Consider the following 17,605-nt stretch of genomic DNA (forward strand, 5'->3'; position numbering starts at 1 on the left):
CAAATATTTTACTAACAACAATAAGGATTTTGAATGACCTTTTTAACTCAGACCACGCTATTCTTAAGATCTTCATCATTCTTTTTAAAGCCTAAATCCTGGTGCTTCCGAAGCGCAGCCACACAGTGCTAACACAATGGTAGATAAATAGACAAACCCCACTGCACGAAATTTAAGAACTATTAGAGTTTGTACATAAAACAAAACAAATGCCTCACTAGGGAATCGAGAATTAAAAAGACAAAATCATCTTGCAGAGAAGAATTGTGTAACTAACTCCATTTACAAAACACTAAAGAAAAACTAAGCCCGAGATTTATCTAAGTGGGAAGACATCACTTGTGGTGAGGGTACCTGGGATTCTCATTCAGTATTGGTGGGCTTTGTGACGATGAAGCATGAATAGAGACTTCTCATTCCCAGTTTTACCACTGAAAATCAAATTAGGATTTTAAAGAAGAGTGGATTGAAATGGAAAGAAAATGTCTCTTTTATGTCGCTAAGTACAAACAGATGCTGTTCACAAGATCCGGTATCTTCACAGGCAGTAAAAATGTTGGTAGCTGGGTGAAGGAATTTGTATTTTCAGGAGGAAGAAGCTATACACTGATGGCAAGAGTGAAAAATAAAATTCTGTTGTTTAATTTTTAAAGAAGGCATTCAGCAGGGATGCACCCGTATTAACCTCGTACAAAAATCGTGTAACACCCGTGCTTCAGTGTAGACTGAACGTGGAGAAACTGAAAACAAAGACTTCCCTGGACCCTGCTTTGGTTTGGTCCCTGGCCTAAGCCCTTGTTCCAGACGACTGCACCAGAGCTATGGCGGTGCCTGGGGGCGCAGGAGGGCAGCGGGGAGGCTGGCAGCAGCCTGCCAGAGCCTGGCCACGCGCGGCCATCACCCCGAACCCCAACCGCCGGCACCCACCGGAGACCCAGCCTGGCGCGGCCCCTCTCGGGAGGCCCGGGCGGGACCCCGGGAACGGCGGCAGAGCGTCGACAGGCGGCGGAGCGGCCCTCGACACCGGGCAGCGCCCGCGCCGAGGGACGGGGCTTTAAGAAGATGCTCGCTCCGCTCCGTTCCGCTGCGCGGGGCAGGGGCAGGGGCAGGGGCAGGGGCAGGGGCAGGGGCAGGGGCCGGCCCGGCCGCCCTCAGGTGCCGCCCCCTCATGGCAGCAGGCGGCGCGGGCCCCGCCGCTGGCCCGCAGCGCCCCGCACCGCCCCGTCAGGCGAAGGTCGCCCCGCCCACCCAGCGGCCCCACCCCCGGCCCTCTCCCGTGTCATGCCCCTTTCCCCAGCCAATGAGAAGCGACGGGGGAGGTGGAGCTGGGGGCGCTTATTGACAGGCGCCGCGAGGCCCAATGGGGAGCAAGAGCTGACGAGGCGGGGGCCAATTGGGGGGACACCGGTGAGTGCGAGACTCCGAGCCAGCGGCTGGGCGGGGAGGGGGCGTGGCCTAGGCGGCGAGGGCCCTCAATCAGGTGAGGGCGGCGTTGACGGGCGGTAGCGGCGGCCAGTGGCGGTGAGGAGGCGGGGCCTGCCCTCCCCTCCCGCCGCCGAAGCTGCCAGAGAGTCAGGTGGCTCCGGGATGCGCGGCCGCGGCGGCAGGCGGAGGCGGGCGAGGAGGAGGAGGGGGGGGATGCGGCGGCGGCTCGGCGGCACGCGCTGCCTGCCTTCGCCTCTTCCCGCGCTGGGCTGAGGCGGCCCCGCGCCGGGACACCCCCCCCACCCCCACCCGCCCGGCGGCGGCGGCGGCACCTGCTGCCGGCGGGCGCCGGGCCGCATGAACAATAGGCGGCGGTACCGGCCCCGCCGTCCCCCGCAGCGCCCGACTGCCGCGGGCGCCTCCCCCTATGGAGCAGCCTCGCCATGGAGCCCCTCACAGAGCTCAGCCAGGAGGGCGCGGGCGGCGGGGAGCCGCCGGGCGGCGGGCCGCTCTGGACCGCCGTCTTCGAGTACGAGGCGTGCGGCGAGGACGAGCTGAGCCTGCGGCCGGGGGACGTGGTGCAGGTGCTGTCCCGGGACTCGCACGTGTCCGGCGACGAGGGCTGGTGGACGGGCAAGATCGACCAGCGCGTCGGCATCTTCCCCAGCAACTACGTGAGCAGCGGCGTGCAGGGGGGCGGCCCGGAGCTGCGGGCCCGCTACCCGCCGCCCCCCGCCATACAGCGTAAGGCGGCCCGGGCCCGGGGCGGAGGGGGTCTCGGTGCGGCCCCTCGCCGCCCCCCGGCGGAAGGGAGTTGGGGAGCGGAGGGGCAGAGGCCCGGTCCCGGCCCTCCTGTGGGCCTGGGGGGGGCGGGGGGACCGGACCGGCGGAGGCCAGGAGTCGCGGGGTGGGGTGGAGGGAGCCCCGGCCCGGCTCCCCCGAGGTCCCCGAGGGGAGGCGGGACTGCCGCCAGCGCGGAGGGAGGCCCGGCCCGGCCCTTCCGCTGGCTCTGACGGGAGCCGGGACCGCCGCGGCGGGGGAAGGCCCAGCCCGGTGCGGGGAGGCCGTGGGGCCCGGCCGGTGGCGGAGGGGGCGGGGGCGAGTGGGCCCCGCAGTGGCCCTTGGCGCGGGAGCTGGGGGGGGCTGCGGCGGTCCGGTCCCTCGCGGCCGGGGGTGCCCCAGGCCGGCGGCCCTGCTCGGCGGGGCCCGGGCTGCTCGGCCTTGCTCTCCGCTCCGTGCCCCTTCCCCCCCGCAGCCGCATTCCTGCTGCTCCGGTGCCCCTCTGCCCTCCAGGCCGGCGCTCCGCTCCTCTCCGGGAGGCCGAGGCCAGCTCAGCGTGTTAGCGTTTCAGTGCCGCCGGGAGCAGTTGCCCATTGTTAAGCCCTGTGTTTCCAGGGACTGATAAATTTTCCCCAAACGGCTGAGGCTTGGTGGCCAGGCAGTGGTGGAGTCACCAGGGGCTCTGGTGACTCTGCCTGTAAGAATATCCTTAAGGGAGAGGTTGCTGGTTAGGAAGCAGTTGCTTTCTGCAGTGTTAATTCCCTGCTAATACTTCCTCAATATCTTCCTTTAGTCTAACCAAAAGCTTATTATTTCTGACTTAGAAATTCCTAAGCTGACTTGTGTTACCAGGTTCCTCCTTAGCCCTTTGTCTTCTTACAAATTCTAATCTAAAATATCTGTGAATGAGTTTTATCCAAGTTTGGATACCTGGGCCTACCTGAAGGTTGTTTGGCTAAGTTGTGATGCTGAAGGCACGAAGGGATCGGCTTGTTTCTGTGAACTTCAGTGCAGTTCTGAAGCCTTTGTTGGAGCCAGATAATAGGGCCATTTCGCCCCTACATTTTTTGTAGCCACTATGTACAATTGTGGAAAGACAAACGGTGTGGAATGACTGTTTCTAGATCCTGTTTTATCTATCACTATTGACAATTCAGGCAAGAATAAAGCTTTTTTTGGAGGAGCAGGGAAAAATCTTCAGACTAGTAGGCTTTTCTAGAAAGTAAAACAAGTAAAAAGATGCTTTGTCCTATCTAGGACGTATCTCCAAGGAATACAACCAATAGCCTTTTTCTTATTCTGTGTTCTGCTTGAAAGCATTTAGGTAAAAACTCAGTAATTTGTAGTATTGCCCTTGGGATTGTGAAGGGACTAGGTTGGGAAGTAGTGATGCTTGCTTTCACGCTGGAACAGTATAGGTAAATTATTTTTTTTTTCCTCACATGTAGAAAACACTGTGAATGCTTCTTAGTTTTTGTCTTTAAGGTAGTTAGGAGAACCATTTCTACATAACTTCTCAAAGCCTCAATCCCCTCCCATTTTGACTGTTGGAGGGCAGGCTTTGTAACTATGGGTTCTCCTGCCTTATTGCACTTTCTATGGTTTGACAGTTCAGGAACAGTTGTGGAGTTGCACCTTCCCCCTTTATCCTTGTTTTATCCTTCTGGTGCCGCAACAGGACTACACTACTTCTGTTCTCTCAAGTCATCAACCGTATGTTCATGACAGAGTAGAATTTGTTGCCCTCCGCTAAGTTTTTGGTATGCTAAAGGGGTATGTATGTTTCTTTTTTTTTTTTAAAGAAACAATGCAATTTGGACTGGGGGTAAAATTAGTTGCTGTTGATTTGGGTTTCCAAGTTTAATGTTAGAAATCCCTTTGCAAGGAGTGATACTTACTTTGAGAGCTGGTGATGTTTGATAGCTGGTTGGAATAACAGTCTACTGCTCACTTACTGGACTAGGAAATATTAACGTTTTGCAGGAGTAATGCAAGGTGTCATTCCAGACGTGCACCTTTGCACAAAAGCTATTTTAATTGCTTTCCTAAAGTTTATTTTCATATTTGATGAAGGTTTTGGAGCATAAGTCCTAGAGATTCTTCTTCCACTGAGAGCTGTAGTAGTATAACTAGTAATTGCATGCTGTCTTTCAGCCATCCACATAGTGTGTGTGCTTGAATCTTACCTCAGTGGGGGTACCACGAATGACAAAAGGAGCTTATTGAGGCTGTCAGCAGTGGGCCAACTTGAAGGACCCTTGTCTGTGCTATGGGCTCTTACACGCTCCAGGCTGAATTAAATAGCTTAATTGTGTGGTATAATAAATGCTGATTAAACAGCAACTACTTTGCAGTTGTCAACATGGCCACTGGTTCATGGTGTACAGGCTCTGTAATTCCTTATCAGTCCCCAGAGGAACGATAGCACTTCAGTTCTTAAATTCTAGGGTGAAAAATGCATGTTAAACATTCCCATTGCCCTTATAGTCCAGTACAGCACATCTGCCAAATTAAACTGGAGTTTAGAAAAGTGGTTAGTGTGTTTAGAAAGGTGAAGAAAAATAAGTATGTTGTGCACTAATGCATAACTAAGTCTGTGAAAATGAACAAGCTAATTCAGTACAACATACCTTTAAAGAAAAAAAACAAATAAAACTTATCTAAAGATGGAGGGGTTTTTTTTCTCACCCATGAGGGTGAGCTGGCCAGCCTACCTTGAAGAAACATTGTCAAAGTAAAGCTAAGATCGTAATTGCAAATAAAAGAAAACTTTATTTGCAAAATAACTTGCAGCGTAACACGTTAAATTCCCTCTGGAAGCATAAATCTCGCGGTTTTACGTCCCAAGCCTGTTCCGGTCCATTCGTGCGTCCAGCAGGGGTGTGCTTTTTTCCTGAAGGAGAAGGGGTGGCAGCACACAGAAGGAGCGTTGCTCTCGGTGTCTTCCCTTCTCCCTCGCCCGTCCCACCCTTCTCCCTGCCGCCTTCCCGCCGCCCTCCACCCGCGCCGCCGGAGGGGCGTGGCGGGGGGGGGCGTGGCCGCCCGCCCGCGGGAGCTGTCCCTTCAGCACCCCCGCCCCCCGGACCCGCCGGCTCAGCCGGGCCTGAACGCCTCTGAGCCCCGGAGGGGCACCGGAATGGCGGGGGGGGGGGCGGCGGGCTGTCGGCCTTGCTTTGTGGTTTTCGTCAGTGCTTCTCAGCCTGTGGTCCGCCCACCCCTGGGGGGCCGCGAAGTCATCACGGGGGTCACAAAGGCTTAAAGCAGGGGTGGGGAACAGCCAGCCCACGGCAAGCACTGCGCCTCCTTTTCCCACAGCCCCCTCCCTTCGATGCTCCTCTCGTACTCAAGCCCCCCCCGCCCTCCACCTGCCCTGGCATGCTAGTATATTCGGTGCAAGTATGGTTGGTGGGACCCACTTTAACTAGGCAGTTTTTCTCTTAAAGACATTTTCTTAACCCAACGGTCCTCTTTAGGGCCATGACAGGACTGAAGTCTGTTCCTTCTAGTGGTGACCTTGGACCCATAAACAAAAACACATGATGACTGAACACAGACAAACAAGGGGGGAGGTGAGAAGAATTGTAAAAACTTTGCATCTAATTTTAATGTAAAAATGGCTATCAAATTCAGAATTAGCATGTTAAAATACCATAAAATGGGCCATTTGAGCAAGAAGAGTGTTGATGCTATTATTTTAAATTCATACGGAATTATTGCAATAAAGATATTAGGAGTGTGTGCATTAATAGATTAACTTATTTTGCCTTCTCTCCAAATTTGAAGACCATTCAAGAGAAAAATCTAAATAAATATTTGATGCATTCTAGTGCTTCAAATCTTGAATCAAGTCTTGGTGGTCCATGGCCACAAAAGGTATTTAAAGGGGGTCCGTGGTGAAGGAAAGCTTGAGAACCCCTGGCTTACATGGTCATTCGTTTTCAGTCTTTTTATTGACTTTGGCTGTAGGAGCAGGCTAAGTGAGCATTCAGCCAATGCTGGAATTCTGCTGACTGCAGGTGATAGGACTCAGCATCTGATTTCTTTAGCTCTTTTATCAGTGAGAAATACCAGAGCAGCTCCTTTTGTGCATTCCCAGTGACAGGGTAGTCTCATATCTGGAGTTATTGTCACTACAGCCTTGTTCTAAAATTTCAGTGTTTCTGGTCAGAATCTACTCCTTCATCTTTTATCATCTTCATCTGTAGCTCATGAGCAGTTGAACACCAAAGCTGGTACTGTAGGAGTGAAACCTTATTTGTTGTGTAAATCCTTGAAGTTCAGAGCATTACCCAAAAGATGTACTCACAGTAACAGACAAATAAGTTCTTTTTGTGTTCTGGGCTGGAAAGGGCCTTTCCTCCTTTTGGAAGATTTTCCTGGTCAATTTTCTATCTTATTTTTCATTAATCTTTTGTTCATGGAACGCTGGTAAAAAGAGCACAGGCATTGCTATTACACTATCTGAGGATTCGGATCTATTGACTGTACTGCATAGGGCGGTTGATGATATAATCCCTATATGTAGTCAACTCCTAGCTCATATGTTTGATCGACTTACAGAAGTAAGCCAGACTTAAAAATCATGTCAGAAAAGATGGAGCTCAGTCAAAAAAAAAAAAAAGTCTTCAGCTGTGAGCAGCAGAGTTCTTATTAACAGTTTTGTGACAAGGTCTTGTGCTATATACTTAGGAAAGACATTTGATTGGAATGAGTAAAATATTTTACTTAAGTGGAATCTAATCTGTTCCCTTGCCTTGTATGACTACGTAATTTCTTTTAAAAACAGTGGACAGCTTTATGTGTACAATCGATAACTACAAAACCCGGTAATATAATACAGTACTCTGAATTAATACCTACATCAAGTAAGTCCATTACAGACCTAACTTCCTTTCTACTAGATAAAGTAGGGGAACCATGTCAGATTTGGCATTTCAAATGCAGGAAAGTATTAAGTTTCAGTGACTTTCTGCTTAAATCCTTGTATTTGTCCTCTAAAACTTAAAAATTTCTTTGACTGTAATTGGTAACCACCAAAACATCAGAGTAGCATCAATGGTAACTCAACCAGTGGCCTACCACTACTGTCAATTCAGCTGTGTCAGTATGTGGGTTTTCTGTGCTACATTAGTCAGTAGTGGATGGGTTCTTTTGGCCATCTGTGAGCATAAACTATGTTTAGTGTGCAGTTGTACAGGGTACATTTTCTCGCCACTTTTGCTCCAGATGCAATTTATATGCTGAATTAAGACATCTGCATCTGTAGATTTTACTGTACAACGCCAAGTAGCCACCAGTTACTGTGGCAGCCTGTATAGTATAGCTGTGAGTGCGTCGACTGGAAAATGATGATTCTGTTATTTCATACAGTTTCTGTAATACAAATGCAGTATGCATTAATCAAAAAACGTTTTTCTTGCTGCTAGCTCTGCATACTCAGTCTGTGGTCTTACCCATCTGTTATTCACACTATTGTCAGCAGTGTCAGAATTGGTTAACAGATCTCTTGTGGTGAACGAATCTACAAAGCTTGTAGAGGTGTGGAAGAATAAGCGTGATTTGGGCAGGACTAAAAGATTGGTAGTGACAGTTGAATAAGAAACGTTCAAATAAGGGACAAATGCAGGAGCAGATGCATTTTGTGTTGAATTTTAGCTATGTCACATGAAGTACTGTATAGTGAAGTCAGTGAAGATTAGACTGTGGGTTTTCTTTTTTGGAATCTTATTCTGTCATTGAGGGCAGGAAATGAAGGTTTAGCCTTAAGGGAGCATCAGTGTTATAAGGGTTTAAGTGTGTTAAGAGGACGCTATTTTAAGTGTGTCGTTCACCACCGTTTGTTCAAATTCATCACCATTCCCAGTGAGTACTTCATACAGGTTTTATGATACTGCAAGATCTGTTTTACCCCATGCTATTTGGCAATGAAAGGTTGTCATAAGGGACTGCTGCTTTCATTTGTATTGTTTTGGAGTGAAAATTGGTCCTTCCTCCAAGGATAAGGGTGAGGTTGGGCAACAGGGACCTTCAGCTGATGAACAGGCTGTGTAGTTGCTAAATGTTGACATCTTCTTTTTCTTCTTTCCCTAGTCTTGGAGATCGACTTCTCAGAGCTTGTTCTGGAAGAAATCATTGGCATAGGGGGCTTCGGAAAAGTGTATCGAGCTGTGTGGATAGGAGATGAGGTTGCTGTCAAGGCAGCTCGTTATGACCCTGATGAGGACATCAGCCAGACCATTGAGAATGTTCGCCAAGAGGCCAAGCTCTTTGCAATGTTAAAGCATCCCAACATCATTGCCCTCAGGGGTGTGTGTTTGAAGGAACCTAATCTTTGCTTGATCATGGAGTTTGCCCGTGGAGGATCGCTAAATAGAGTGTTGTCTGGTAAAAGGATACCTCCTGACATACTAGTGAACTGGGCAGTGCAGATTGCGAGGGGAATGAACTACCTGCATGAGGAAGCAATTGTTCCCATAATTCACCGTGACCTGAAGTCCAGCAACAGTAAGTGCTACACAGCGAACAGCCAGGGTGCTGGGGTACGGTTTTGGAAAGAAATCGTACAAAGAAAAGTGGGGAGTAATGTTAACTTAGTCATCCTTTCTTGTGAACCACTGTATCCTCTAATTCAATCCCAGAGGGGTTTATTGTGCTACAGACCACAGGAAACATGTAAATGCTTTCACTTTGTACAAGCAACTTAAAAGATTGGATGTAAAAGCAACTGTAAATGGAGCATGCCTCTCTGGTAGTTCATATATATATATATATACACAGTGTCTCAGTTTTATTGGCGTTTCAGCAGACTCCTCAGTGTTGGAAAGTCTTGTGGAACTTAAAATGTGTATTTTTCCTTCCACTTTTTGGAAGGATAAAGGCTCCTTTGGAAAGATAAATGCTCCTAAGCTTTCATTTTACTTGCTAGATTTTGCTGTATAGATGAGCTGCAAGCCTGTTTTCCTTATGGGAGATTTAACCCATCCCTGCTGAATTGGATCTTCTCTCTGTCCCTCATAGAGCTGGTGTTGACAGAAACATTAACTCAGGTAAATGAAATGTCCCAGTGGGTGCCCTTGTCCACTCAGGACTTCATCTGATGTTTGTGGTGCTTCACATGGGATGCAGCTGACCCATTAGAGCATGGGGACTGAACTTTGGTAGTTATGATTTTGGAAATCATGGTGAATAGCTACTCTGTAATACTAATAGCATTATTGTCTGCCACTTGGGTATTGGTTTTGTAGTGTGTCTGTTTTCCCAAACTTAAAATTGCCTCGAAGTCAAATGCATGCATAGAACATTACTTACGAGTGTGGGAGCAAGCTGCTTCAGTGGTTTAAAGATCATCATCTCCTTTCCTGATACCTGCATGCAGCTGTCTAGCCTTTCTCCCTGCTTGTTGATGTCTAGATGGCAAGAGCAAACACGTACCTGCATGTTGGCTGCCATGGTTTAGGTAGGTGTGTTAGTATGAACTCATTTTCATTCATGACTTGAGTTAATAAGCACTGTGAACTGGGTGGCTGGGATGCAGGCATATGTTCTCTTCTGCTTTGAGGGCAGTAATGTCTAGCAAAGAGGTCTGACAGTTGAAAATTTTAATGTCTTAAATAGATTCACTTGCAGGGCTAGTGTTAACCATTACAATGCTGTAAACTTCCAGGCCTTGCAGAATCTTCCTCTGTTTTTTGACCTCATATCTTGTGGCAGTGAATTTACATTGTTTATTGTGAAGGAAAAAAAAATACTAACTTGTTAGTGAGTTCAAAAATAGGAACTATGAGCACTTCCAAATTAGTTTCTATAAATTATACTATCGAAGTTATCCTTTTTGTTAGAGTAAGGCAATCTTAATGGTTTCCTGATATCCTTATAATTTTCTAATATAAAGATTTCCTGATATCTAAACCCTTGCCTTACAGATGGCAGTATATATGGGCATATTGATAAATGCTGTAAAATGAAGGATTGATTTTCTTGGTTAATGGATGATTGGCTGCATCTGTGAATAAGAACTAGTTGCCTTTGACTGTTGGGCCTTTACTCCTCACCTAAGAAAATATTTACTTGTTTTGCTAACAGGTTATTAAGACTTTATTGCTTAGTGCTATCTGAACACTTTTGATGTTTAGAATGAAAGATATTTCTAAGATAAAAAGCTGTTAGCTCTCAGTGTTTCCCGGTTTTATTCAGGCTAGAAACTGCTAGTTGAAAAGGGAAATGTATCAACCGGAGAACTAGCCCAGCTAGAGGGACACCAGTGCACAGTGTCACCAACCAAACACAGATATGGATGCTAGAAAACATCAGTACTGTCAGCAGCAAGAGTAAATGTCTCTTGTCACAGTGAATCAGCAGTACATAATTGTGCTGCGCTGTAAATTGTCAGTGAGAAGTTGAGGGTTTTGCTACATGTATTACTAGAATTTTCCTCATTTGGGAGGAAACAATAGTAAAGGAAGAGGAAGAATGAGTGGGAATGCCTGTGGAAGGATTCAAAGATATACTGTGTTTGGAGGGGGGAGATGTAGAATTTACATGTTGGTCCTGACCAAAGGTACCATCAGATCTAGTACAGAAATTATGGATATAGGAAAATTCTAGCCCAGCTAAGTCTGTAGAAAGCAGTATTACATTTGGGAAACTAAATAAATGTAGGAGCTGGTACTGGATGGAAGGACTTGAGATATTTTAAGGAAAATTCATTTCTTTGTAACTTTTCACGTAAGATGAATTAGTAACCTCAGGTACCGGCTTGACATATTACAACAGCTGTTTAGTTTGGCAATATAGATTTCTTCACGCTGTGCTGTGTGGTGGAAGAGAAATTTTTTTAAATGCATCCTATTTTAAACATTTGAAGATATATGTTCTTTTCTGGGTGTATCTATAAAGCAAGTACCATAAATATTAGATTATGACAATAGTGGAGGTTTTTTGGGGGAGAGGGAGTTTTGGTCTTTCCTGGGTTGTTTTGCTGTGGGTTTTTTTTTTTTCCCCAAAAAAAGTATCTTATCTATACATGCAGGTAGACTTAACTCATGGTTATCTGTAGGACAAACAACTTTGGACTGCCCAAGTCATGTCTTTCCTGAATATGCTGACACTGCATTGCTGAAATCCCTTTTCCATTATATGTAATAAGCATCTTGGATATTTCTCCGTTCTGTTTTCTATGAAATGCTTTTTACGAGTTTTGTAAAGATTAGTGAACTAAGTATGTTATTGCATCCTGATTTATATATGGCTTGTGTTTTCTGTGTTTTTGTGATATACTTAGTTTTCTCAGTTACTGTGGATAATGGAGAACGGGTTACATTGTTAGCTTTGTGCCTACAGAATTACAAGCTTGTCCTGCTTTCTTTGCACAAGTTACCACCCACCAACTGATAGGCAGTAATGTGTCTCTGGAGAAGGAACAGCTTCTGCTTGCAAGAACTTGGAAAAGGTTCTTGCAGACACATTTCTTTCATGTACTGAACATCTACAAGTACTGCAGAGCTGTCATGGGAGCATCAGCTGTATTGATCTACTGATTGGTACTGCCTACATTTAGTAATAGGTAGTGATTCTCATATATCTCATCTTGCCTTCGAGCACCAGCTGGGACCTGCATTATCCATCTGAAGCTGCAGGTTGAGTTAATTTGGGAGTTAGGGAACAAGATGGGGGAGTGGGAAAGAACAGAGTTGCCTTATTTAAAATCAAATTTTCTACTAGAACAGAAGACATTCAGAGAATGCCTTGCTTCCAGATGTCTGCCTATATTTAGGATGATACAGAATACATAAGGACAGTACTTCATTATGAACCTTTTAAGAAGGTTGTGTTACATTTTGAACAGTAAAATAAGTCAAGTGGGCACCTTGATACAAGTCTGAGAAATTAGCCCATTATATATGTATAAGGGTTTGGAAAAAAAAAAAAAAATCCTTTTTAACCTAAACTGTTGCAGCTTTGTGGACTTGAGTAGTAGGTACTAAAACAATGCTCAGAATAGTTCTCAACATTTCTGATGGCATAGTAAATAACATAGTTTTGATTGCTTTGGGATGTAACTTCATCTTGTATAGGGACTGAGCTTCAGGGGATTATATGAAGATTCCAGGAGGTGTCTGTTTTTGATATTCTCCTTGTCAAAAAGCATTCTGCAAACCAATTGTTCATTTTCCTTCTTTTAACTAAAAAGGTGGACATTTTTTCCTGTTCCATCATTTTTCTTTACTGTTTTCTCCTTTTCATTATCATAACTTTAGGTATAATGCTAATATATTTAGAGTGTAGGGGAAGTGCCCTGTTCATTTTAAGTACTGTGTTCATTTGAGGCAGATTTTTACTGTAAATCTTGGAGGTTCTGAGGGCTGCCTGTTTCATTGCTTTGAGGATGCTATCAGGAAATGAGTATGTAAAGATTGTTACAGAACAAATTGCACACCTGTAACTTATTTTTAGAGACCCTGAAATTCATTTGCTGAGTGTCAGTTCAGTTGGCAGTGAGTCTGGTAGGTGAGTTCCCAGTGGCATTACCAACTCACATGTCAGTCGTCTAACTACGCAAGGAAACGAAGATAACCCAGGAAATCTATTTTGTTCTGCTGTGTGAGGGGATACGTGTTTATCTTTTTTTGGCATTTGATTCAAGAGAATTGATTTATTTCATGTGAAAATTAATCATCTTAAAATCTGACAGAATACTCTCTGGCTTCTTTTTCTTCTCTTAGTCTGGCAATGTTGATAACCTTTCCCTCTTCACCTGCATGTTGGTGCTCCATTGAGCTGAATTGCTCAATTCTATGTTGCAGAATTGGTAGTAGGCCCCTCCCAATGTGAAGGCTCCTAAATAACCTAAACGCTGAGCTATAGAAAAGAAGCAACTAGGAATGCCTACTGAAGTCAACATCGCTGTGTTGTGCGGAGCTCTTAGTTTCCCTTTCTCTTACCTGTGATTTGAGTCACATTTCTGGCCAGAGGAAGGGGCTTGGCATATAATGCTTAGGATCAAAAAGGGCAGTCCTGTTGGTTTTAGTGAAGTATTGTAAATAATGAGGCTGGTCCTGTTTGTTTCTATTTGTCTGTCAATGTTAGATATGCCAGCATTGCTATAGGAATAATGCCAGTTAACTAATGCTGCAGAGAACTAGCAAAAGCATATTTGCTCCTTTTTTTGACTGTCTCAGCAAAATACGTTTGTTATTTGCACTACACTGAAAGATTTTGCTGAGGGTGTTCATGCCAGTTCGCAAAGTGCTTTATAAAAGTCACCATGTTTGTGTTCCACAAAGTGGCACAGAAGATTAGCAGCAAAGTGACAGGGCCAAGGTCAAAGAAAGAGGTAAGGACAGAGCTCAGAATAAACACCAACAATTCTGATTCAGTCAAGTCAGTAGTTCTTCTCTTCTAGTTCTTTGAAGGTGTTCACCTCTCCCACTTTTTGGACCACCATGGTAAGGCTGTGGTATCCTGAGATTCAAAGCTCTGGCTTTCTAAAGAATTCCAAGCTCTGCTGTAGCTTTGCTTATTTATTTTATGCAGTTGTTTAAGCCTTTTTCTGTTCATAAAGAAGCTAGTAGAGCTGACTTTCACATGGTCTCTGAACAGTTGTTCCTAGGATTGACGATGTTCCTTGTTCTTTTTTTTTAAAGTACAGGCAGAATTTAGAAGCAGGGATTCCTTGTGACTAGTTCAAACCCAACCCAAGGACAACAGGACTTGAATGTTACATATCAGTCTTTATAACATGATTTATTATCTCATTCTTTGTTAAAGTATTCACATCCCAATGCATTCATAATTGCCACTCTTCTGTTGGTCTTCTCAGAGAAGGGAAAGTACGTAATATAAACCTCTTCCTCTGTCTGACGGTGTCGTAGAGGAGAGCTCTTCCAGGGTCTGCTTAAAGTATGTTGGCAGAGCAGTTTGGAAGTCTGCACTATTATTGCTGCTTCTGGTACTTCAGTGTAATTTGCTGACTAACTCTCCAATGTTGTACCTTCTATCAGAATGGATTTCCTTTGTCAGTGCAATTAAATGAGTGTGAGTAATGCTTCATGTAAAGTAGAGTGAAACTATTTCACTGGCATCTGAATGCTTTACACTGGGTGAATAATTGATCTGGCCTTAATTGGGCAGTCCCTTGCCCTGTAAGAGGAAAGTGATAAAAATGTCAGATGGGGGGGTGGGATGGGACACAGGACAACAACAGCTGGGAGATTAGTTTTATGCAGATGTTCTCTGATTCAGTTCAGGGAGCACAATTCAGTAAACATCATTGGTTTTTTTAGGTTTAAAAAGTGTGTACGGTACAAATCAAGTCTTTCAAACAGCCTGAATATGGTCTTAAGGGGTGATTAAAGATGACTTTCCAGGTTCTACCCTTAAGCAATTATTTGGTTCTATGGACATGCTATACAGTATTGCTAATGGTGCATATCTCCTAGTTCTGGTTACTCTGCTTATTTCTCTGTCTCCCCAGAGTATCAGCCTTTGTGCTGATATCCTGGTCACTTGCTTGTGGTTAAAAAGAAATTCCAAATAACTATAATTTTTTGCATGTGGTAATATGATGATGAAATTCGTGCCAGTAATACTGCAACTCTTTGTTGAACAGAACGAAAAAAAAATATTTTAATTTCGTGTGTTACTAGTTCAGAAGATGTAAATTATACCTGAAAGTGATGTTAACTTTTAAGCTGTTGAGACACCAGGAAAACATGGAAGTAGGGTGACAGTTTACTTCGGGTGTTTTTGGTTTTTTTCCTTAGCTTGTCTAAATTGGTGCAACTGCTTTCCTCTCTGAGAGGTTTGACAGATGCCTTTGTGTTGCAGTCTTATTTTTGGTACGTTTTAGTAGATTTCTGAGAGTTCCAAAATGAAAATACATCTCTTGTAAACAATTTGTTTTAGTTGAATATGAATTGATGTCTTCACTGTTAATTGCAAGTCAGAAATACTTCACGGAATAAGTTTGGTGTCCACAAGAACACTTTGGTATTCTCCTGTCCACACCAAGTACCAAAAGGTAATTTCACAAATGGAATCCCTTATCTTTGTAAACAAGAAGGGAAAGACTTTGTTCCTCTCATTTTTAAGATGTGAAATTGTGTCTGTTACTTTTAAAAACCTAGCTAATATCCTTTTTGTGTCTTTGTGTCACTGCATACATTTTTCTGCAGGATTCTTTCTGCTCCTAAGGAAAAAAAGTAACCAAGAGTTATGAAACTAAGTACTTTCTCCACATTGTGCATATGGAACCATAGAAGGGTCTGAGCAGACCTGAGCACCGTCATGCACGACGTGTACCTAGGCATCTGTGTGCTGCTCCCATGAATTCACTGTCTGACCAGCTGTGACAGAGCTGGGATAAATCTGTGTTTTTCAGAAATTTCTAAGTAGCAAGTCAAGACTGAGAACAGCCTTGTGGCATTTCCGGGAAGCTAGAATAACTTTTTCAGCTCCACTTTTTTTGGAGTTGTTCCCACATCAATAAACTTAATTTGAATTTTGAGAGATTTCAGTCAGCAGCTTCACTTTTGCTTTTCTCATTAAACAATTCTTTTCAGAATTTCAGCATATCCGAAGCAAATTAACTCTTGAAGCATCAGAAGTTAAGCACAGTCTTGCTTTTTCAAGTGATGATTCATCACCCAAGATGATTACTTAATTTTAAGTAATACCTCATTTTGAAGATGGTGCGTATTCCCTTATGACAAGCCAAGGAAAGCTTTAAACTATTGGAAAGAGTACAGGATATAGCACATGATTTTAAGTAGATGCTTTTTGGTATATGTCTACTTTCTGGTTCTAGGATAGTTTCAGTTAGATTGGTGTGACTTTGATTTCCAAACTGTTGCCAAAGTTGACTGGCATCTCTGATAATTGCTTCTTAATTGTCCAAGTGCTAATGGAAAGGTAAATTCAGCCTTCCTCAGGCCTGAACTTTTTCCATATATGAAAAAGAAATAATAACAGAACCTCATGCACTAAGAGGTGAAACTATCACAATTTGGAAGGATTTATAATTATGTTGTTTGGTTTCCTCAGTGTTTCTTAAGATCAGGGAGAAAACAATTCACTTGCGTAATAGTAAATCTTTGGGTCCCAGCCTGTAGAAGAGTTGTAGTGGTGGTAATGGCAGCATGGTGCAGCATTGTTTAGGGTTCTCTTCAAAATGAAGTAACCAGAGGATAAACAGCCCTCCTATGAGCTGTTTGTGTTGCTACCACACACAGCCCTTCCATTCTGCTTTCTAAAAGCACCGTTACATTACTCAAGCATTTATTATAACACCATTTTTTATTTAAAACAAAAATACCCTCCCAAAACACCAAACTTTATCTAATGCACCTACAGATTCCAAATCATCTCTGAAATCCTGTATGTGCTTTGAATACTGTACTACTTAAGTCCTCGATGATTTTCAGAGCAACAAGCCAAGCTCCTAGTTAACTGTACAACATCTTCCTCTGATGCTTCATCAAACAGGCTTCTGGAATTTGCTCTGGCTGTTGAGAAATATTAAGATTTGCTCTTTGTATTGGAACTAGGAGCCTTTATGGCTTCAACCTTGCTGATTTATAGACTTACTGTTTAGATGCGTAGCAAATGATAGTCAGTGTGCCAATAGCTCCATTTGCTAGTAACAGATGAATATTTCTGCCACTAAGACTTTGCTTATCATAACAATTGCTGTGCTTCAACTGGGGATTCCTGGGAGGTTCTTGGGGTACTATAACGAAGTGCTAGTATGGATAATTGCTGTAAAGATGGTATGTGTAAGGGCAGTGGGATGTATGTGAACCAGGCCATGTGGTCTACCTGCCACAGAAGTATTACAGGATTTCCTACTGTTTCTCCTATTTGAGTATGGACCTATGGAAGAGATGTTAGAATAGTCTTTAGTTGCTTTTGACTTTGCATTATTCAAGGATCCTGAAAATAAGAAAAAATCCCATAACTTTGATTAATAGAACTCGATATGCCTAATTCTGCTTGTTCAAGTGTTGTCAATCTTGCTGATTTGTTTTTTCTTGTTTGATGTGATCAGTCAGTGTGTGGCTTTGATATGATTATGGTCATCTGGTAACTGGGGGATATTCCTAATGCTTCATCAGGGTTCTGTGTAGTCGCTTAAGACTCTTTGATCACAGAGTAAGCTGGGTCAGAAAACTAATAGGAATCAAACACATCAAAAATTGAACACTTCCTGATAGCTTTACTGCATGAGCTGTTACCTCACATGGACTTTCATGTGCAACAGTGCACGACTACCTCTTAGCAGCTGGCAGTTTGTTCTGCTCAACTTAAGGTAAAACTGCAGTATTCAGGAAAGTCTGAATTTCACTGTTGTCAGCTGTAGCTTGGTGTTGATTGTGCATCTCGAAGCCTTTTAAAATTTGTTCTG

General features: G+C 44.3%; 1 protein-coding gene across 6 annotated transcripts in view; it reads left to right on the forward strand.

Annotated features, from left to right (window-relative positions):
• Positions 1 to 1,382: 1,382 nt before the first annotated feature.
• MAP3K9 (mitogen-activated protein kinase kinase kinase 9) overlaps positions 1,383 to 17,605 on the forward strand; it is a 63,879-nt gene continuing 47,656 nt past the window's right edge. For 3 of the 6 annotated variants that reach the window (XR_012623264.1, XM_074824311.1, XM_074824313.1), the window contains exons 1-2: positions 1,806 to 2,169; positions 8,296 to 8,709. Coding sequence is in view for 5 of the 6 variants with exons in the window: in XM_074824311.1 (XP_074680412.1) it covers positions 1,869 to 2,169; positions 8,296 to 8,709 (715 nt within the window). In the remaining variant the exon portion in view is untranslated. Of the gene's footprint in view, positions 1,408 to 1,805; positions 2,170 to 8,295; positions 8,710 to 17,605 lie in introns of those variants that run through there. The other 3 variants (XM_074824316.1, XM_074824312.1, XM_074824314.1) reach the window with 3 other exon arrangements.

The sequence above is a fragment of the Strix aluco genome, chromosome 4, assembly GCF_031877795.1.
Source record: "Strix aluco isolate bStrAlu1 chromosome 4, bStrAlu1.hap1, whole genome shotgun sequence".
Taxonomy (NCBI): Eukaryota; Metazoa; Chordata; class Aves; order Strigiformes; family Strigidae; genus Strix; species Strix aluco.